The 22,578-nt window shown below is 41.9% G+C and overlaps 1 protein-coding gene and 1 long non-coding RNA gene across 3 annotated transcripts in view; one reads left to right on the top strand and one right to left on the bottom strand.

Moving 5' to 3' along the window:
- The window catches only part of LOC139003593 (uncharacterized), a 69,784-nt gene extending 60,389 nt beyond the window's left edge, over positions 1-9,395 (top strand). Inside the window, exon 3 of the long non-coding RNA XR_011470271.1 lies at positions 9,227-9,395. This is a non-coding gene — a long non-coding RNA (uncharacterized lncRNA). The remainder of the gene's footprint in view (positions 1-9,226) is intronic.
- Positions 342-22,578, bottom strand: part of E2F3 (E2F transcription factor 3) — an 83,906-nt gene continuing 61,669 nt past the window's right edge. The window contains exons 2-7 of one of the 2 annotated variants that reach the window (XM_070405654.1): positions 13,415-13,526; positions 11,991-12,210; positions 10,810-10,968; positions 7,294-7,408; positions 5,890-6,025; positions 342-3,903 (exon numbers count right to left, since the gene is read on the bottom strand). In XM_070405654.1, coding sequence (XP_070261755.1) covers positions 3,641-3,903; positions 5,890-6,025; positions 7,294-7,408; positions 10,810-10,968; positions 11,991-12,210; positions 13,415-13,526 — 1,005 coding nt within the window. In that variant the 3' untranslated portion in view covers positions 342-3,640. The remainder of the gene's footprint in view (positions 3,904-5,889; positions 6,026-7,293; positions 7,409-10,809; positions 10,969-11,990; positions 12,211-13,414; positions 13,527-22,578) is intronic. The other variant, XM_070405655.1, reaches the window with a different exon arrangement.

A 22,578-nucleotide genomic window follows, 5' to 3' on the forward strand; every position in this document is an offset into this window, starting at 1 on the left:
GGTCCCAAATAGCCCAGCTGGTGTGGCTCAGTGGTTGAGTGTCGACCCATGAACCAGGAGGTCATGATTCAATTCCCGGTCAGGGCACATGCCTGGGTTATAGGCTCGATCCCCAGTGTGGAATATGCAGGAGGCGGCCGATCAATGATTCTCTCATCATTAATGTTTCTATTTCTCCCTCACCCAAACCAATAAAAAAATTTTTTTTTAAAGGATAAGGCATATAGTATCTTAAGCTTTTGTGCAAACTTTCCCCTTAACTTGTTAAAGCATGTCTTTAAGAATGAGATTAATATAGAAGCTTCAGAGCACTGTAAGAAAATCCAGCCACAAATCTCAACTCTTAAAAAAAAATCATTTTATTGATCCGATACCATACAAAATTTATTCAAATTACACCCAGTTGAAGTGGTAAGATCACAGCTAGAGAACAGGTTACCCTGTAACAAATCTATTTACAAAATCCATCATAAAAGCTTTTTTTTTTACACTATATTACACATTTTCTTTTTTAAACTAGCATACAACACAAAGCTAAACTGATTAGTAGTTTGCCTTCTCCCAGTTTTGGGAGAAATATTTCCCTTTGACAAAATCGTGTACCCCAATAGGAAAAGAAACTCCCACAATCTGACAAGTGCCGCCTGACTGACTCGACAAGGCCTCTTCCTTCAAACCTCTCACGCGCCCGAGTTGCCGTGCACATGCTGAGTTCTTACTTCTTTTTCCTGAAAGCTAAAGCTTTAAATACTGCAATTCTATTTACAGATCTACACTTGAAACAAAAATGAAAACAAGACCACAACAAAAAACAAAAACAAAATATAACACTCTTAAAAAATTACAAACCAGCTAGAAAATATTCTGGCAGTGTTTACAAATTAATTGCTATCTTTGTACAAAATTGCTAGATAATGAAAATGTGAGTAGACTACATATCAACTTAAATAAAACAATTGCTATGCACAAGTCTGTACGTATAAACACACACCTTAACGCTGTTTGACAGCTCATGTGTTGCCCTTTATACAGTTTATTTTCTAAGGCTCACGCAGTCATAATTCGCACGCTTGTAACTTTTAGCCATTTCATGTGTGAGCTTTAATAGCAGCAACTCAATGGTACCAGGAAACCGGCATACTTTGAACTTAAAGTAACACAAATACTGGAGAACTAACCCACTGTGTGTGCCGGATACTATGTTAAAAAAAAAAAAAAAAAAGACGAATGCAAACAACAAAGTATGGACATTTCATTAATGGACCCCAGTTAAGCCCATTAACTGGAGAAATCTTATGCATGAAGGAACTTTTAAGACTTATTAGTATTCCTTTCATTTTAAAACAATAAATACGGCATTATTACATTACGAAAGGTTTAAGGAGAAATTCAACAAAACACACAACAACCTAGCCAGGTGAGCTCAGTCGTTAGACTTTGGAAAAAAAATTAGCTTTGTGCAGCTGGCAGAGAATTACACAAAGCTGGAAGCAGAGGCAGCTTAACCAGATGAGATAAATACGGGAAATGGGGAAAAGCTTGGCATAAATGGTTTCCTATCCAGGAAAACACCCCACAGTGCATTTCCAGTAGGCACTTGACACAAAGCTCTCCTCCCCTCCCCCACCCCAAAGCTTCATCTCGGACCACATATTTGTACCAAGTCCAGTGTGTGAGGGGAGGAGGCTGGGGATGGAGGCTGAAGAAAAAGGAGGGTAATCTGCACCTTTGTTTTTCTTCCCAAACACACATCCACGCATACCTACACAAATCGTTTAAAGTGCTGGTGTCATGGTTTTGACCCCCACCACCACTTTGCATATTGTGGAACTCTACCTAGAGTAAACTGGCTGGGGTGTTCGTGGTTGACCGTTTTGTAATTTTCCTAAGGGATATTTTCAATTCAATTACACACGTGAATAGAGTGCCTACTATGTGCCTACCAGTGGGCCAGGCACATAGCATTTCAGTTTCTCTGTTCCTGTTGAGGTTGTTTTTTTTGTTTTGTTTTATTTTTAAATAAGACTCCCTCATCCCCGTGGTCTTTAGCATCCAAGGAATGGATTTGAGGTACTAAGTCACATTCCCGGTGGGAAATGGCCACCTCCCCTGGCCAATGGGAAAGCCACTCTTGGACATAACTGGTAGGATTTGCAACTGACACGAAGCCTCCCACCCGGGACACCATTCCTGAAGAGGAAAGTGGGAAAACACCCCGGGCATTCTATCGCTTCATTTTCTACGCCCGCACTTCCCTGGGTCCAGCTTACTCCTTCATAGGGGAAGGGGGACAGGTTGTGGCCAGGGGCATTGCAGCCCTCCACAAAGTGGGAGCTCCCTGGGCTCACCAGCCTGAGTAAATGCCACTGGTAGAATGCCACTCACACAATGGGATGCCTTTCTCCCTGGAGGCCTCTCCATCTGACCGCATCCTGAGAAGTGGTCTCCCTGAGTGCAGTGTAAGAGAGCCCTTTCCCCGGTCACGGGGCCCCGGGAAGCCCAAGGACGGAGGGACCCACACCCGCTGTTCCTTGGGACGGCTGTATCACCTGACCTGGCCCTCCCTTCAAAGGGGCCACCAATGTCAGCGAGGACAGACTCGCTCCCAGCTCCCCTCCTGGGAAAGGAAGCCAAATGGGGCAATGCTTCTGCAGGGGCTGTTAAACCCTAGGTCACACTCGTTCAGATGCTCGGATCAGAGAGATTCTCTATCTCTGCTTAAATAATTTGAATGAGCAAAAACCGCTTCAAAGTAAACAGTTAAACTGTAATGGTGATGGGTGCCACAGGAATGCTTAAATGGCAGCTAAAAAAAAAATAAAAAAAAATAAAAAGTCTAAAACAATCCACAAAGAACTCCTCAGTAGGCATTTGCTACAAATCAACTTTAAACTCACAAACATGTTGGGGGCAGGGCAGTGGGAGTGGTTTATGGAGACAGGAAAATCCACAACAGCTTAAGAGTGGCAGATCTCAACTATTCTTCTGTATCTGCAACAAGTATTCGAAAACAGGTTCTTCATCCGAAAGGCTGTTGGAGGTTCTCTTGACCCTCAAGTTGGACCCATGGCCCATAGCTTACACTGAATCATGACAGTAATTTAAATATTCCTAAGAAGAGCTGAAGACATCCGTTTCATACTTTTGCATGACTTCAAGTTTACAGTTCCTGCAGTTCCATTCCATATTAGCAGACCCCAAAGACATGCATTCTGCAGAGAAGGCACGGCTTGAAATGCTATCAAGGAAGATTGCTGTATTCCAGTGGCCCAGGTGGCCAGATCCCATTTCTACAGCCCATCCGTCAGGCACAGCAAGCCAATCCGGGAGGGAGGGAGGGAGAGAGGAAAGTATGGGTGAGAGACACCTGATTGCACATTTTCTCACTTGCTGACTCATCCAGGAGATTTTGGAGCCTGGGGCAAAGCAGGGTTTTCCCAAGGGAGCCTGCAACTGTGCGTTTAGACAATTTATATATATATAAAAAAATTCGTTAAAATGTCAGCTTTGTTCTGAAGTCTGTAGTTTACTTCATGATACTATCTTGGAGGAAGAAGGTAGGAAGGGACAACACTGCATGACAGATGTTCTGGTTCCATAATAAAAAAATATTGGTTTATAAGGAGTTCACAAAGCATAATCAACTACACATGAAGTCTTCCACCAGCGGGAGCTTCTCCAAATCATAAGCGTCAAAGAGATCGCTGATGCCTTCTTCCTCCCCGAGGCTTAGGAGATAGTCTTCTTGGAGCAGGGGAGGCAGTAAGTTCACAAACGGTCCTTCTAGGTTGGAAGGAATTTGGTCCTCAGTCTGCTGTAAAAGGTTGGCTGGGGAGGCCAAAGGAGAAAGGCTTGCCATAGAAACTGAGCAATCACTATGTCCTGAGTTGGTTGAAGCCAAGTCTGAAAGGAAAAAAATTGGTGGAAACACAAAAGTAAGTTAGAATATACAAGTTGCTGCTCTGAAAGCTCTCACCCCCTGCTAATGACAATTAGACAGCATTATGATACAGATCACCTGTCGGCAGTCTCTAGTCACTCACTCATCTTTTAAAGGACCTACTATTAGCAAAAAGAATTTAATTAGCTCCAAAGATTAGAGGTTAACAAGTTAAAATAAAACTTCTCTGATATCAACTGGTCATTATTTAAGGAAAAACAAAACAAAATATAAGGTAAAGACTATAAAGTTGGCTCCCTAGTAGAAATTCACTGATTTTTAACTTAGTCCAGCGGTTCTCAACCTGTGGGTCGCGACCCCTTTGGGGGTCGAACGACCCTTTCACTGGGGTTGCCTAAGACCATCGGAAAACACATATATAATTACATATTATTTTTGTGATTAATCACTATGCTTTAATTATGTTCAATTTGTAACAATGAAATTGGGGGTGACCACAACATGAGGAACTGTATTAAAGGGTCGCGGCATTAGGAAGGTTGAGAACCACCGCAGTAGTTCCACCTTATCTGTGGTTTTGCTTCCCCCGGCTTCAGAATTACCCAGAGACAACTGCGGTCTGAAAATTTCAGAAAGAAACAATTCCTAAGTTTTAAATTGCCAGTTCTGGTAGGGTGCTGTCCTGCTCCATGCTGCCTGGGATGTGAATCATCCCTTTGTCCAGCATCTCCTCACCTTAGACACTCCCTGCCTGTTAGCCACCTAGGAACCTTATCAGTTACCAGATGGACTATTGTGGTGCCGCAGTGTGCCTGATGCTAACCTCCCGATGCCTATGTCATTCTCACTTCATCTCATCATGCAGGCGTTGTATCATTTCACATCATCACAAGAAAGCTGAGCACAGTATTCAGTAAACGATAGTTTGAGAGAGACCACATTCACATAACTTGCATTACAGTATATTGTTATACTTGTTCTATTTTATTAGTTATTGTGGTGAATATCATACTGAGCCTAATTTATTAATTAAGCTTTTCCATAGATACCTATATATAGGAAAATACAATCTATGCAGTTGAGCCTTGAACAACATGGGTCCACTCATACTCAGATTTTTAAAAAATAAATACTCGTACTTCCTTCAATCCACAGCTGGGAGTCCATGAGGTCCTGCAACCAATCCTCCGCATACTGAGGGACAATTTAAGATTTGGGGGCATCAAAAGTTATAGGTGGATTTTTGACTGAGTGAGGGGGTCAGAGCCCCTGGTCCTATCATTGTTCAAGGATTAACTGTATAGGGTTCAGTACTATCCCAGTTTCAGACATCTATATTTTTTGGCTCAGTATTAAGTCAGACCTGTTCACTTAAATCACTGCTATTCTTGCTGCTATATTGGGAGGTGGGGGAAAAATGAAACACACATACTGAAAGAAAAAAAAAAAAAACCCACAAAGAGCTTCCTTTGCTCCAGGGACAGTGCAGGAAGAAGTCAGATTTGTTTGTTTGGGGGTTTCCTTCCATATCCTCACCCCAATACACTGGGGGTGGGGGGGAAGAAGGGGAAATTAAGACAAAACTTCTTTGATAGAAGGCTTTTCTCTCCAAACACTTCTCTCTCTAAGGATCTCTGTAGCATCATGGAAAGGTGTGTGGCCAAGGATCGCTGATGATTCACTCAGCTTCACTCCCCACTTCAGCTGGGTTTCCAAACACTGTAAGGATTTGCCAATAGCCAAATCCTGAGGGACTCCATTCGTGGGCGAAGGAGTCATTAACCCAAGGTCATTATTTGATTCTGCAAACTAGTGAGAATGCCTTTAAAAGAAAGTTCCCTTCATAACAATAATAACAGAAGATTTTGTGTCTTGCCTAGACTTGTAATTCTGATACAGAATTCTTCTAGCCTGGCCGGCATAGCTCAGTGATATGGTCACCTTCATTTTTAACATAGTTTTCAAATGACAAATACAAGAATTGTTACCTTTGGAAGTGGGTTTAGAGATATTCCCATTGTGGTCTTGGTTGTTTGTTTTCATTGGACTGTGTGTTTCAGTCTCTTCTGGACACAAGTAAACCTCAATGGGCCCTTGGGTACTTGCCAAGTGTATTTGCAGGCTCTATGAACAGAAAAGAGTGAGGAAGGTTCAAAATGAAAGTTCTTTTGGAAATGAAAGCAATAGTAATTTTCATCCAAAAATGTGAAATAAGGGTAGTTTTCTTAGTTCATTTTGCTTTGTCACAGCTAGTCTACCTGTACCAATGACTGCCATGCCCTAGAGGACAGGTCAGCAAACTATAGCCCAAGGCCCAATCCAGTCCACAACTGATTTTGTGAAGAGTTTTATTGGCACAGAGTCACGCTTACTCCCATTATTGATGCATGGCCTCTGGCTAGGTGTTTTGTTTTTTCTCACGCAGAGTTGGGCAGTGAGCAGTCCCAACAGAGACTGTATGGCTCACAAAGCCAAAAATATTTACTGTCTGGCCCTTTAAAGAAAAATTTGCTGACCCCTGCCCCGGAGAAGGTGAATTATGCTCTCTAAATATATTTAAAAAACAAAAAAGCAACACACAAACTATTACAGGGTGCTTTTAGTGTTCCAAATACAATATTTCCATGTTGTTATTCCTTTATGGTAGGGCTTTTTTAGTGTTGAACTTTAATAACCACTGGAACGGAGTTTAATAAGAGAATGCAGCACACTAATATTTAAAATTCCTCTTCATCTAGGTCATAGAGCTATTATTATCACTTAAGGTGAGAACTCTACCCTAGATGAGAGCTTGCAAATTTCATTCTCTTTTTACTTTCTATGCATATTCTTTTTACTACATTTCTTTAACTTAGAGTTATAGTCTGGGCCTCTTATTAAACTACATCTGAAACCAATCACAAAAATACGCACCCTACTTTCTTACAATATGCTAGCCTATGAAACAAACCAAAGAAAGTCCCATTTCATCTCTTAAAAGTAAACATGATATAAATGATAAATTCTGAAATGTGCTAAATTAGGGAGATACTTTACAGCATTTCTATCTCTTGTAGTGGGAATTATATTTAGAGTAATCAACATAAAATTCTCCCAAATTTCAAATTGATTGGAACCAACAAATTATGAAAAAAAGAAAGTACAAGAGGGACAGGCCATTGCATACCACCTTGAGCTGAGTGCCCTGCTTTGTTAAAATTAGATCTTTTGGACACACAATATATATTGATCGGTTGAAATGTTTTTAAAGTTAGCATTAAGTAAAATAGAAAAAGAACTAAAAAGAAATTTCTAGTTTACAGGAGGATATGAACTTTAACCATGAATCAATGATTCTTTAACTTCAGGCATTCCAGAAAGATCTCTGCAGATAAACAAAGACATCTCCTTACCTCTATTGGGTCAGGCACTTCAAGTCTTGTTTCTGGAGGGGCTTTCACAACTATAACAGTTTGGTCTTTAAGGCCACTAATTTTTCGAATATCTTGATATGTAGCATAAGCTAACGTAACGAGTGTTAAGGAAATCTCCCAACTAATTGCCTCAGATAACCATTATGAGATTAACAAAATAGACGCATGGAAAAATTTTGAAGTATTTTATGATTTATAAGATTATATCTGTTTTGCCTTCTAGATCTTTAAATATATGGGATCTTCCACGAATCTTGTTTTCTGGGTGATATTTTAAACAACAAAAGAAATGCATACCTTTTTCCTGCCCGTTTTTAAAAAGTCCATAGCTTAAAATATTAAAATAAACACAGAAACAGCAAAGTTAATTTAACAAAAGAAAACCAAGGCCCGGCTGCGGTGGCTCAGTGGTTGAGCATCAGCCTATGAAGCCAGGAGGTCATGGTTCGATTCCCACTCAGAGCACATGCCCAGGCTACAGGCTCAATCTCCAGTAGGAGGTGTGGAGGAGGCAGCTAATCAATGATTCTCTCTCATCATTGATGTTTCTATCTCTCTCTCCCTCTTCCTTCCTCACCGAAATCAATAAAAACATTTAAAAAAATAAAAATATTTTTAAAAAAATAAAAGAAAGAAAACCAAGACCCATTTGGTCCAGGATTTTCAAACCAGGTTCCTCTGGAATGCAGATATTCCCTGAGTTCCCATGAAGTATGCTATCACTCAAATCGAATGATGGCAGAACCCAATTTACAGGAAAATAATTTTAAGCTCTATTAAACATAGTTTTTTGTAACTTCCAAAAACTTCTATCTTCTACTTGACTACTAGCAAGTGTCAGCAGTCACCCAAATGCATGAATGAATGAATTAGTAGCAAATAGATATATTAGTGGAAGAACTCAGAATACTGTGGAGGCAGGCAATATATTTTCTTAAGTGTACATGGGCTGGTTGTGATTATATATTAAGAGTGTCAGTCCTTCTTGGTTAGAAAAATTATCCTTTATATGATATTATTAACTCTATCAATATTTCAGTGTTCACGAGGAAGAAAGTGGCTTCCAGATGGTCTGCAACCTGAATGAATATGAGAAACATTGATTTAGGAAAAGAGAGTAAAATAATATTCAGTACTCCTGGTTGTTACTTCTGAGCACTGAACAGTTCCTTTAAGGGCCTGGACAGCCAAACCTACAAGGATGCCATGAAAGAATATGGTACTTATTATATGATAAAAGTATCCATGCAAGCTTGCCTAGATAGACAAGCTTTTTACTTGGCACTAAGAGAGAACATGTCGCATGGCTTTCTTATAAGGGACATGGAGTAACATAATGTACAATGTCTTTACCCAGCAGTTAAAAAATGGTAATCCACCAAAAAAATGCACATAACAAAACAGCACATCACAATTCAATGAAGGCATTGCTATGGGTAATATAATGTAGCTAACAGAGTCTATGATCTAACATGTTTAACACAGAAACAGGACTTAGTGAACCTAGAGAAAATAATATCCCTCAGAATAGTAGCTTTTTACTAGAAGTCGAAGGAAGCTATGAACCCATTCATTGGGGGGGGGGGGGGGGGGAAGCACATCCACCCCAACCTGCACATACATTTATCACGACGACCTTCTTTAAATCTCAATAATTGAGACAACAGCCAATTAAGTGGACAGCTCAAGCAGGATTCCAGGTTTTAGGTCACCATTTATCTCATCAAGAAAGACCACTGATACCGTTATAAAAGTGTTGACATGCCCTGGCTGGCTGGCTCAGTTGATTGGAGCATTGTCCAGTATACCAAAAGGTTGCGGGTTTGATTCCTGGTCAGGGCGTGAGGGAGGCAACCGGTCCATGTTTCTCACATCAATGTCTCTTTCTCTCTTTCTCTCTCTCTCTCAACAGAAACATATCCTCAGGAGAGGATTAAGAAAAAAGAAAAAGTCTTAGGACAGCTTTGAATTTTTACTGAGAACACTGGGAAAACTGATAACCAGGTACTTACACCATAGCCCACTGTCAAAAAACTATGTGACAAGAACTCAGTAAAATAAAAACTCATCTACAATTACTCAACATGCTGCAGGAAAGAAAATTTCAACACATTTGTGAACAAGCTGTACCAAATTTGGAACTGAATGGGAAATGGAAATAAATGGTGCAAACATATTCTCTAATCTTATAAACTTAGAAGTGCTTCCACAGTGGCTCCCTCCTGAATTTGCTTCTTGGGTTAGCAGCCCCCTGCAAGGTAGCTTTCATTCCCTGCAACAAAGGCTGCAGAGAAAGCTAATGTAGGTGACAATGCCATAAGCTACAAGCTGCCAGTCATTTGTAACTGCCACATCTCCTCGCTGGGGCTCCCAGCTAAACAATGAGTGAAAGAGCTCGACAGCCATTCTTGTTTCTTCCCCTGTAAGCCCACTCTGGCCACCATTAGGGGTTCATATCAGCACAACTCTTTCTCCATCTCACTAATCATCAGCTGACAAGGTTAATCTTTTGGTCAAAAAGAAATAAACAATTGCTGATTCAAAAAAATTACCTGAATTGGAAAGTAAATGTCCCCGCACCCTCTAAGGGAAAGCCTATTGGAGAGGAGACACGAGAAGAACGTGGGCAGGACACATTTTATTTCCTGTCTCACAAAGGTAAATGTGGAATAATCGAAGTCTGGAACTAAAATTAGAGATGGGGTAATTTAAAATATTGCATTTGTCTTCTACTAATAAGTGAGAACACTGAAAAATCTTCTTGCCGAAACAACGAAGCAATCTCCCTAATCTTTTGTCTGACGTGAGATGATGAACAGTAAGCTGTACTGAGATGGTCACCAGACTATTAGCCTACAGAGAACAGGAATTGGCTTTCTGTATTTTTATTTCCAAGAACTACTGTTTGCAGATGAACAAATATATTAAGATTTCTTGGGCCTTGTGGTTCTTCTGAAATCAATTTCTGGTGTTGTGAATCAGCCTAGTGCTCTCTAAAACTTATAGAATAATTTTTTATACTCAATTTCTTCAGCTATATAGCTCAATCAGACAGATTCAACAAATTCAATTGCTCCAATAGCTGATGAAAAGAAAGTAGAATGTGAGAACCCCAACAGTGACAGCTAACACCCACCCAAAATCTGGGAAGCCAAAGATGAATCTGTGGAATGTTGTCATTAATATTAATACTGACACCATTCTTATCCTATAATAGTGTTGCCTTACGCAATGAGTGTACCATATGTATCAACCACACATGAATTTAAAAAGTTCCCTCCTTGCTGTAAAATAGACATAATAGATGATTATCTTTCCATAACTACTGACTTCTAATACAAAGTGGGTTCACACACACACACACATACACAGACACCCCACGCATGTGCATAAAACCAAAGTAAAAGTCTACCTTGTGCATAAAAGTCAGACTGTCGACTCTGGAAATAGTCTAGAAAGCACTAACCCCCAATGACCAGGTGGCACAAAGGATATCTTTGATTCTCTGAATCCTCGGTTAACAGTTTGAGGTCCAGGGTGCAGCTTTGGATCAGTTCATCTAATTTCTTCTCTTCCTGACTGAGCTCGGTCACTTCCTTTGACAGGCCTTGACACTGGGCCAGCATGCCCCCATCCTCAGACAGACTGCAGCCCCTAGAAACCCAAACACAGACTCTTCATGGCTACTGGAGAGGCAAGCGGGAGGAGGGGAAATGAACAAGCAAGGGCGGGCAGGGAGAAATGATCCTTTGGGGGAGTGTCCCTTTCTTGACATAGGAGGTCCCAGTGCTTGTTTGCCAAGTGTTAAAATTAGAACATTTATACATATATATTTTTTATACGTATAGTCCTTCACTTTTCATACCATAGAAATTAAGTGAAAAAACACTACTATTTTAGCTTTCTTTCCTACAGAGGAGGCCTGTGTCTGCAGAAGGCTCAAATTCATAGGGCAGAGAGGCAGCTCCTTCCTGCCACATGCCTCCCAGGGGTGGGGGTGGGGTGGGAGGTGGAAAGCAGGTAGGAAAACACAGAAAGATAGAACAATTTGCAAGAAAAGATAGAATGATTCAAAATTCAACAAAACATCATCCAACAAGCACGAGGGCCTTGGTAATTTCTGCGGGTCTTAGGCCAACATATGAAAAGGAAAAGCAGGTTAAGGAAACAGATACAGGAACTGAGACATTTGACACTTGCCTTAATTTATTCAGAAAGTGAGTTAATCTGCTGTGAGAACCATGGATAAAGATAGTTGGTGACTGTGTGTATACCGAGATATGTTAATACACAGCCATAATTTCCAAATTCCTGTTGGAGTTAGGACATGTGTAAGTATTTATGAGATTACACACATGGACTTCACCGTATCAAATGAACAGCATTCTACTTTACACCTACAGGACCCAATTAATTCCAGGACCCCCCTGCTTGTAGCTAATGAAATAGAAACTCTTTTTTATCTCGGACAGTATCTAAATAGGTCTCTTCCTAAAGAGACTTTGAACTTGTGGCTAAGGAGTTGAGGAAGGAGAGAGAGGTGAGAGAAGAGGGTAGGAGAAGAAAAAAAATGAAGTGTGGGCATGAATGTGAAAGTTAGGATGGAGAGGAAGTCAATGTTTGAATGGACCCCCATCAGAGCCAGGGAATGGGGTGGGGGTGCGACTCATACTCACATCCATTGCACGTTGTTTTTAGACTTCTTCTTAATGAGGTGGATGCCTTCCAGTACATTGGTGATATCATAAATCCTTCTCTTTTGCACTTTCAGCACCTCTGCTGCCTTGTTCAAATCCAAGACCCCATCAGGTGACTGGCTCAGGAGCTGAATGAACTTCTTGGTGAGCAGACCAAGTGATGTATCATACCGTGTTTTTTCTGAGGGAGATTTTGGAGCTTAAAGAAAAACAAAAACCGAGCGGGTGGGGGGTAGGGGGAAAGGTAAAGAAATGAGGGGTTTCTTTGCAGTTGAGCAAGCCCCATCTCCCACTGCAGCCCAAGTATTAGTATCAGAAGCAAAGCCATTTCTGTCAAGTTACGTAGAAAGCTATGAAACTGCTTTATTAGAAAAGGAAGGGACAGTTAAAATTCCTGTTTGTGAATTTCTCAGTGGTTTCTGCTTCGGTTCATCCTATTCCCTGGAGCTAGTAAAGTATCCCACACACAGTAGGTGCTCAAAAATGTCTGATGAACGAATGAGAAAGTGCTGTAGCCCCATGGGATCAGCACACGTGGAGTCTAACCCCATGGGGACAGGTGAGGAATCTCCCCAGCGTTTCGTGCCGGGCTCAGACAGACCCACTTCCGCTGGCCTTTCAGGCTCCCGGGTTGTGTGTGTCTGTAACTTGTTCACCAATGTATCCCGATGATGCTTCATTTGGATGAAGACTTTCTGGACCCTGGAAGTGTCTTTCAATCGTCTCCCTATCCCACTTGAATAAAATTTCTTATTTAATATTGTGCCTATTCTCTTACAGGTCACAGGTCAAGGATTTAATGTAGCAGTACGCACAATCTGTGGATTTTCTAATACGAAAACTACAGGAAAGGTGAGAACAAAGTCTAACGAGGCCAGAGACATAAAGGACTGGCTAGCCATCTCCGACCTACTTTCCTCTCTCCCAGAAGAAACAATGATCATATCAACGGAAAGGAAAACTAGCAGCAATTCATTGGGCTCAACCAATTCTTATGCTGCTTTATGTTGAGCTAGAGATTTAGACCGACACAGACATTTGCAACTCTGGCACAGTTCGTCTACACCCACTTAGCCTCAGTCTCTGAAATAATGTCCGTTAAAGAAGGTTAAAATTAAATTTGATTATAGAACGGAACAAGGAGCTTATATTCCAAGTTGAAAAATGAAACTGCACACATTTCAAGAGGCCTCCCCTTAGGTCAGTATTTAGGCACTGGAGTGACTGTGTAAACCGTTCGCTGGGTGTCTGCAGACACTGTATTTACTTTTTGGATAGGCACAGAAAGAAGTGACAAAGAACAAAACATGCCAAAGTTTCTCACACCTTGGCACCCTTCCAGCCGCAAGCTTTGAAAGTTGGGAGCCCACACCACAGAGAATCAGAGATGAAAGAATCCTTACTTTTGGGGCTGTCTGGACTTCGCAGTGCAGCTCTCCCTTTGCCCTTTGGGGTTTTTAAACCATCTGAGAGGTACTGATGACCGCTTTCTCCTAGCTCCAGCCTTCGCTTGGCCTGGAATAAGAAAGTATAATCATTCGTCCCGGTCACATGGACAATCACAAGTGAGGCTGTGTGGGATCTGGCCCCTGCCCAGTGCTGCAGCCTCGTGCCTGCTCGCACACCTTGGCTCCGCTCGCTCAGGGTCTCGCCACTCCCCAAGCTCTCTCTTCATCTGCAAGGATCATCCGTACACACTCAGATGGACAAATCCAGCAGTCCTTTAGGATTAGATCCAGGCGCCACGCTGTTCATTTATTCACTGATCCAACACCTGTGCCAGGCACGGGGCTAGATACTGAGAATCCAGCAGGCACCATGGAACTGAAATAACTTTCCCCCAGTGAGCCTGTACTGCCTCTCTCCATCTCTGACCTGGGTTGGACCCCTTTGTTGTGCTTCCTCAAACACCCTGTGTTTATGTGCATCATAACACTTATTAGATATAAGAGTTATTTTACTAATCTGTTTCTCATTTCCTTTCAGGCAGGGACTGTTTCCCATTTATCTTTGTATATACCTAGTGCTCAGCACAGAGCCTGGGTTTCTATAGGTCTTCAATCTCTAAGTGATTGTGGTAACACAACTGGTCACAGACTACAGATGGTCATTCATCACAATAACAAATATTGCAAATACTCAATCTTGGGCTTCAAGTGGTATTATTTCCGCCATTTAGTCACTAAACCTGGCATTTAAATGAGAAGTCCTCATAAAAGTTTTAAATTTATATTCATTTCACTTTAAAATTATCCACTTAGTGTCTTCTATGTACTGGGCACTGGACTTAGAGAACAGAGGTAAGGAAGATACTCTACCTAAGGCATAGCGTCCACAAGAGCAGAGAATTAAAGAAATCATTGTTGAGTATTAACTGTATGGGTGTGATGGGTGTTTCAGACAGAATTGGCCCCAACAAGACACTACACACAGCAATGTGTATTTAGGTTTATTTTAGGACAGGTTCTTCTAATGAGGGATTCATAATTTTAAAATAACTTCCCATGACACAGAAACGGAAGTAATAATTTATCGGCTGATGATAAATATTCAGCTTCTCTATGAATGTTGTCAGCCGTTTGTATTGTTCACTACTACAGTAAGCAACTAGCCACACATGGCTCACTTGGTTGAGCATTGTCCCATGCACCAAAAGGTCACTGGTTCAATTCCCAGTCAGGGTGCATGCCTGGATTGCAGGTTTGATCCCCAGTAGGGGTGTGCAGGAAGTAGCTGACCAGTGTTTCTCCCTCTCCCTCTAAAAAAATCAATAAAAACATATCTTTAAAAAAAGATATGACTTTGGAGAAATAAAATGCACATTGGATTTTGAAGACAATACAAAAAAGGGTAAAATATTTTAATTTTAAAATTGATGACTTTAAATTGATAGTATTTTGGTTTTATAAAATAAGATAGAATTAAAGTTATTATTTCACCTCTTTCCTCTCTATTTTTTTACTACGTGGCTTAGTTTAGTGGCACAGATTACCTTTCTATTGGCTAAACATTACTCTAAAGTCCTAAGAATGACAATTCACAAATTTGTTTTTTCAAACTGATTTCCCCCTCCCAAATACTGTCTAATCCTTGTGTGGGCCTGTTGTTATGTTTGGCCCAGGAAAATTCCCTCTTCACCAGGCAAATGCCCCCTGATTGTTCTTTGGGGAGTACCCCCTACCCAGCCTAAGTGCACACAGGTCTGGTCAGTCACTGTGGTCCGTTCTCCCTTCCCTCTTCCCTTTACCCGCAGTGGCTGGTTAGGGTGGCACATGACCAAAGCTGGGTGAGCCAAGGCCAACTCTAGGCCTTTTTCTGGAGCTGCTGGCAAGAAGGGGGGTATCTTCCCGGTAAAGCTGATAAGCTGGAAGCCAGAAGCTACCCGAGAATGGAGGCCCCGCAGGGGAGAGCAGAGTGGAGAGATGGAGGGAAAGGGGCCCCAGACTCTTCAGTTACTTTAGTCAATAAAATTTCCTTTTTGCTTAAAGCACTTTGAGTTGAGAACCTGAAAGGGTGGTGTAAGCAACAGCCTGTGGGATTAGCTGAGTCTGGTGGGGCTGGCAAAACTGCTGGAGTGGCAGTTGTATCGGTCACTTCACTCGAGGCTGGCTTACCTAAAAGTAGAGAAGAGCGTTGCCATGGAGGCCATTTTTCTCTGTAGAAACTAATCCAAGATAGAGAGCTATGTTCTCTGCCCATGCTAAAGTCCACAGAAGGAAGGCAAGTGGGAAAAGCATTTGGGGCCTGGAGCTCATGTGCCCCTAAGGCTGTATTCTCCCGAATCCACCACTGGCCAGCAGCCTGGGGAATATTACTTTTGCCAAAGGCCTATGGAAGCAGTAAACTGTAGGCTAGAAACTGAGATGGAACTTTATGAACCAGGACTACTCGTGATGTGTCCTGGTCACCAAGCACCGAATGTCAGAGTTCACCAAATCTAAATACTAGACAGAAAAATCTCCATTTTAAAGGCACTTGTATGGCCAGAGAATCTCTACATCTAGAAAGCAAAGGCCTATGAGGTCTCAGCCTCCAAGACAATCAACCACTGAAGCTATAAATCTACACCAACAAGACCCGAGCTTTGTTTGAGAGGGTAGAAATCGAGGTGACCGTATTGACCCCACAAACAAGCCACGTCTCCACCAAGTCTCCAAGTGCCAGCATTCCTGCTGAGGACATGATGTGCTACAGGAGGCAACCACTGCGTATTCCTTTCCTTTTCCAAATGGATGTTTCTGTTGGGCTTCCCTGCTACCCCTCCCCCACTGTTCAGTGAGCGGGAGTTGAACTGGACTTGCGAGGACACAGTACTTGCAGGTCCTAGATCAGAGGATGGGCGTAATAACTGGACTCTTTGGGGAAAGGCTAATAATTTTTACACATGCTGGAGTGGCATTGCTTTAACTTATCAAACTCAAGCACACATGCTTGGTAAGACAAACAAAAAACAAACCAAAAGCTAGACAGGAGGATTTAAACAGTGCAGGTAGTCTCTGCCTATACCCCCTGGCTCTGGGCTGAGCACCAGGGCAGATTAAAATCTATTCTCTTGGTCATCTTATTAAAAAAAAAAAAAAAAAAAGCTTATTGATTTTAGAGAGAGGGGGAGGGAGAGAGAAACATTGATGTGAGAGAATCATAGATTGGTTGCCTCCCCCAGACCAGGGGTCAAACCAACAACCTAGGTATGTGCCCTGACCGGGAATTGAATCAGCAACCTTTTGGTGCATGGGATGACACTCCAACCAACTGAGCTACACCAGCCAGGGCTCATCTCAAGTTTTGGTTGCTCTTAGTGTGAACATCTTGCTGAACTGAGAGTTACCCTGTTTATAAACAGATTTTCATATTACATGCCCCCTACTAGTGAAGCAACTAATCTTTCTGGTGCTCAACAGAAGGCCCAGCCATTTGGTCTTAAGCAGGAGTCAAAGTTGGACATGAGAGATGCTGTGCAGACCACCCACATGGCACCTGCCTGGGATCTCAGCTCCAACTAAGATCACATTCCTCAGTAACGAACAGTGGCACCGTTAAGCCTTTCTGAAAACACATATATGAAAATAACAGGACGAATGGTCAGGCAGCCAAGCAGTGGGCTGTGGGGAACATCCAGTTTCCATCTGCCCCGCATTTATTGCCCCTATTGTTGTTGTTGCTGGGGAAGGTTTCTATGTCTCCAAGCCTGAAAACAAAAGGTCTACTATTGCTCAACATCTTAAACTGACCTTTGCCATGCAGGTTATAAAGGTGAGGACTGCAATCTGGGCCTGCCAATCAGTGCATTCCAGTCCCTTAACTAAGGTGACTAGTTTGGGGATGGGCCCATGAACAAAGAGGATGAATCAGTCAATCCTGGGATTTTTGTTGAAAAGTACGGGGTTCTTTTCACTGGGAGTTATTAGGCAGTAGGGTGTAAGCCTGGAATTACTTGGCAACTGAGCCAACAGAGAAGAAAGCAGAGTTAAGACCTGGAAAGAGGCTGAGTCCCAACACCTTTGAGGGAGGCGCTAGATACAACCATGCTGAAAAGCAGTCCTACTGTAGGCTTTCACTTCGGTGAGCCAACAAACTCCCTTTTTTGTTAGAGGACAACTGAGTCAGATCACTACCGCTGGCAACCAAGAGTCCACATAGACATGGCTCTTTAGTATTAACTATAACACAATGAACATTTGAGTGCTTATAGTATTTATGCACCATGTTAATTGCTTTCCAAATGACTGTGTTATCTCATTTTCATACAACCTCATAAGGTAGTTTCTATTACCTCTTATTTTACAGGAGAAAACTAAGGTTTAGAGTGTTTAAATAACTTTTCTAAGATCCCACAGCCAGTAGGTATGCCTACACCAAAGTCCATGCTTATAGCCACTTTATAAAAATGATTGTAAAAAATATTTGAGTCCAGCCTGTGTGGCTCAGTGGTTGAGATTCAACCCATGAGCCAGGTCTCAGTTCAATTCCCAGTCAGGGCACATGCCCAGGGTTGTGTGCTTGATCCCCAGTAGGAGGTGTACATGAGGCAGCCAATCAATGATTCTCTCATCATTGAAGTTTCTAGTTCTCTCCCTCCCTTTAAAATCAATAAAAACATATTAAAAATATTTGAAGAATTTATTATATTGATACCATCTTACTTTATGATTGATTGTATTTTAAAAAACTTTTCATTATTTAAAAAAACCCTCTCCTTTATTAATAAATGCACATTGTAACTCAAACAACACAACTGGGTATACACAGAAAGCATATTTAAAAAAATATATATTTTATTGATTTTTTACAGAGAGGAAGGGAGAGGAATAGAGAGTTAGAAACATCGATGAGAGAGAAACATCGATCAGCTGCCTCCTGCACACCCCCTACTGGGGATGTGCCCGCAACCAAGGTACATGCCCTTGACTGGAATCGAACCTGGGACCCTTGAGTCCCCAGGCTGATGCTCTATCCACTGAGCCAAACTGGTTAAGGCAGAAAGCATATTTTTCTCCTAATCTTAATCCCGAATTCCCTTCCTTAAAGACAAGCACTATTAAGTTACTTTGGCATTTGTTTAAGATAGTCTATGTAAATACACATACCACGCCTTAACAATTTTTTTTAAATATACACAACCACACCTTTAGAAAATTTTTACACAAATGGTAGCAAACCACATACTATTCTTACAACACATCTTAGGGTTTGATTCCTATCAGTATACTTAAAATGACCTTATTTTTCATAGCTGCATAATATTGTATTACTATACAATGACTTGTTTACTTAATGAGAATCCTACTAATGGATGTTCAACACTCTTCTATAATTTTCCCAATTAATATTCATGTTGGCACAGTGGGGTAGTTACTACTAGTATATACCCATCTTGCACTGAGGCAGTTAAGTTAAAGATTACCTATAGCCTCCGTTAATAAGTCACACATACCAAGATTTGAATCCAGGTCTGTTCAAATAATTTGTTAGTGAGCACTTCCCTAGTCTGATTGAGATGCCCCTCCTCTGCTGTCATAGCAACTTCTGGGCTGCCAATCATAACACATGCTCCAATTTTTCTCCCTGGACCAAAAGCTCAGGACTTTAGCAGCTAAATTTCCCCAGAGCCTTGCATATGGCATGCACTCATTCAAATTAACTTATTTATTTTGAATGAACCAAGAAATAAATTCCCAAAGTCTCTTGGCAGGTAAATCACAAAACTCCAACATTACCAACATGTAAATGGAATACTAAAAAAAAAAAAAAAAAAAAAAAAAAAAATTATACACACACACACTAAAGGCCTGGTGCCTGGCCTGCGCCCTCTTGCAATCCGGGACCCCTCAGGGGATGTCAGAAACCCCGTGCACAGATTTGGCCCGATCCCTGCAGGCCAGGCCAGGCTGAGGGATCCCACCAGTGCACAAATCAGTACACCAGGCCTCTAGTATGCATATAAGATCTTTGGTTAATCTCTTCCCACCCTCCCTCTGAGATTCATTAGTCTGTTCCATGTTTCCATGCCTGTGCGTTGAGTGTCTGCCCCCTGGTGGTCACTGCGTGTCATAGCTACCAGTCGAATGGTTGGACACAGCATATTAGCCTTTCATATATATAAGTGTGTGTGTGTGTGTGTGTGTGTGTATGTATATATGGGTAGGTATATGTATTTATATATCCTGGAGATTAATTTCTATAGAGAGTGGGGTACAAGTAGGTTTACAATTGTATGTGAAACACAGTTTATTCTTGTATTATTATTTATTAATTATTGTATTATTTTCCATATGAACAACTGTAAACCTACTTTTGCCCCACCTTGTATTTGGAAATATTCTCAAAAAATATAAAGGGGAAAAGTTAAAATTGTATAAAGATATGTATAATATGATCTCACAGGGGTAAACAATTTTAAAACTATAGCTCTCCTGCCCTGGCTGGTTTGGCTCAGTGGATAGAGCGTCAGTCTGTGGATTGAAAGGTCCTGGGTTCGATTCTGGTAGGGGGCACATGCCCGGGTTGCGGGCTCAATCCCCAGTGGGGGGTGTTCAGGAGGCAGCCGATCAATGATTCTCTCTCATCATTGATGTTTCTATCTCTCTCTCCCTCTCCCTTCCTCTCTGAAATCAATAAAAAGTATTTTTAAAAAATTAAAAACAATTCCTCTTCTTGAAGTATATTCTGGGAACATTAATGTTGTTGCTAGAGTTTATCTATCAAAAAAACAACACAGCCAGTGTTTTGAATATTTACATTTTTCCACATGTGTCCAAAAATCTCAGAATAACAATTCAGTAAGTAATTGTACATTTATACAATAGAGTGTTATGCAATGAATACTGATGTAAAGCTATATGTAAGTTTTTTAAAAAGCAGGTATGAGTAGTAAAACTATATTTTTGTAGGGAAATTATATACATAGAAATAGGTATTAAGAATACATACCAAATAGTTTGAGTATTAATCTTTGGGTAGGATTATGGTTTTATTTTCTTCTTAGCTTTTTATATTTCTAAATTATTTTAAGGTGCACATGGGTTATTTGGCTTACGAAACAAAACAAAACAAAAAAACACAAAATCATTTCCATTTGAGGTTAAACAAAACAAGTCTGGTGATTTACTTTTAGACTTGAAAATCTTATGTACCATTTAATGTGTTCAACAGAAATGGGCTGTGCTCCAGAAAGAGCATCCCAGCCTCACAGAGGGAAGGCAAGTGGTGTTCTTACCTACCATTCAACGGAGCCACCAGAAAATTAAGTCAAGAAAAAGGCCCGGCCTGCTGTAGGTTAACAAACTGTGAACACTAAAATAAACTCCCTTCACCTCAGTTAATAGGAGATCTGGGCAAGGGAAAGAGCTAGATATATGATACCTTTCTGTCCCAAAGCCAAACATGAGACAGGCATTTTGAACACAGGAAAAAGGGAAATAGAAGAAAATGAAAATTAAATAAAAGGAATGAAGACCAGGTTAAGCACATTAGTGAAATAACCCAAAGAAATTTCCAGCGGGAGCCCAGGCCACAGCTGGATCTCTCTTGGATTCTGGCCATTGGCTCAGCAGGTTAGGGCACAAGCAGTTTTTTAAGAAAAGAATATCTGGCTTCCAGTTGTGACTATATACTACGAGAGGCACAGTGCATAGATTTGTGCACCGGTGGGGTCCTTCAGCCTGGCCTGCACCCTCTCACAATCTGGGACCCGTCGGGGGATGTCAGACTGTGGGTTTCCACCTGATACCCACAGGCTAGGCCGAGGGACCCCACCGGTGCATGAATCCGTGCACTGGGCCTCTAGTCTATCTATATATATAAAAGCCTAAGTGATCCTTATGACCGGCTAACTGGTTGCTATGACACGCACTGAACACTAGGGGGCAGACACTCAATGCAGGAGCTGCCCCCTTATAGTCAGTGCACTCCCACAGCGGGAGCGCCGCTCAGCCAGAAGCCAGGCTTACAGCTGGCAAGCACAGCTGCAGCAGCGGGAGCCTCTCCCGCCTCCATGGCAGTGCTACTGAGCGGCGAGCGGCGAGCGGCGGCGGCGAAGGCAGGCACAGTGGGGGCCGGGATGAGCAGGAGTGGCACAGCAACCGGCCCCAGCCCCTCCCCCGCCACCTGCTGCTTTACACACTGCTGCATCCCCCGAGAGGTCTCAGATTGTAAGAGGGCGCAGGCCAGGCTGAGGGACCCCACCCCAGTGCACGAATCTGTGCACCAGGCCTCTAGTATATATATAAAAGTCTAAGCAACCGCCTGCCCCCTGGTGGTCAGTGCGCGTCATAGCTACTGGTCAAACAGTCACTTAGGCCTTTTATCTATATCTATATCTATATCTATATCTATATCTATATCTATATCTATATCTATACCTTTATAACCGTATATCTATATCTAGATAGATAGATAGATAGATAGATATAGATATATTAACTCAATGTGGCTAACCATTTTTTTAAAATATATTTTTATTGATTTCAGAGAGGAAGGGAGAGGGAGATGGAAATATCAATGAAGTGAGAGAATCATTGATGGGCTGCCTCCTGCACACTCCGAGCCCACAACCTGGGCATGTGCCCTTGACGGGAATTGAACCTGGGACCCTTCCATCTGTAGGGCAATGCTCTATCCATTGAGCCAAACCGACTAGGGCACTAACCATTTTTAATCCATCCAATTATTTATTAAGTGTCTGCTGTGTACCAGGCCCTGCAAAGGCGACGACTGCAAAGGCGATACGGTAGTCCCCGCTATATAAGAGGCAAACAAATAACAGGAAATGCATGACCAATACTGAACGAGCCCACGGTTGGGTTACAGGAGGGCAGGAAGACAGGCTGGGCAGAGAAGTGGGTGGGGATCTGGAGAGAGCAGTTAGAGGTGGCGGTGCTTGCACCAAGTCCTGGAAGGTCAATGGGCTCTGTCCTGAGGAGACGTGAGTGGAGTTGGGGGACTTGAGAGGCTGGCCAAGCACAAGCTGAGGCACTGAGACTTGGAGGAGCCCTGGTTCAGAAGTCTTGGCGGTAGAAGGGGCCTGCTGCACAGGATAAAGAATGGCCAGACCATGGTTCCTTACTCA

This window comes from Myotis yumanensis, unplaced genomic scaffold (genome assembly GCF_028538775.1).
Source record: "Myotis yumanensis isolate MYYU_CA2020_CCGP unplaced genomic scaffold, mMyoYum1.0.hap1 SCAF_2, whole genome shotgun sequence".
In the NCBI taxonomy this organism is placed as follows: domain Eukaryota; kingdom Metazoa; phylum Chordata; class Mammalia; order Chiroptera; family Vespertilionidae; genus Myotis; species Myotis yumanensis.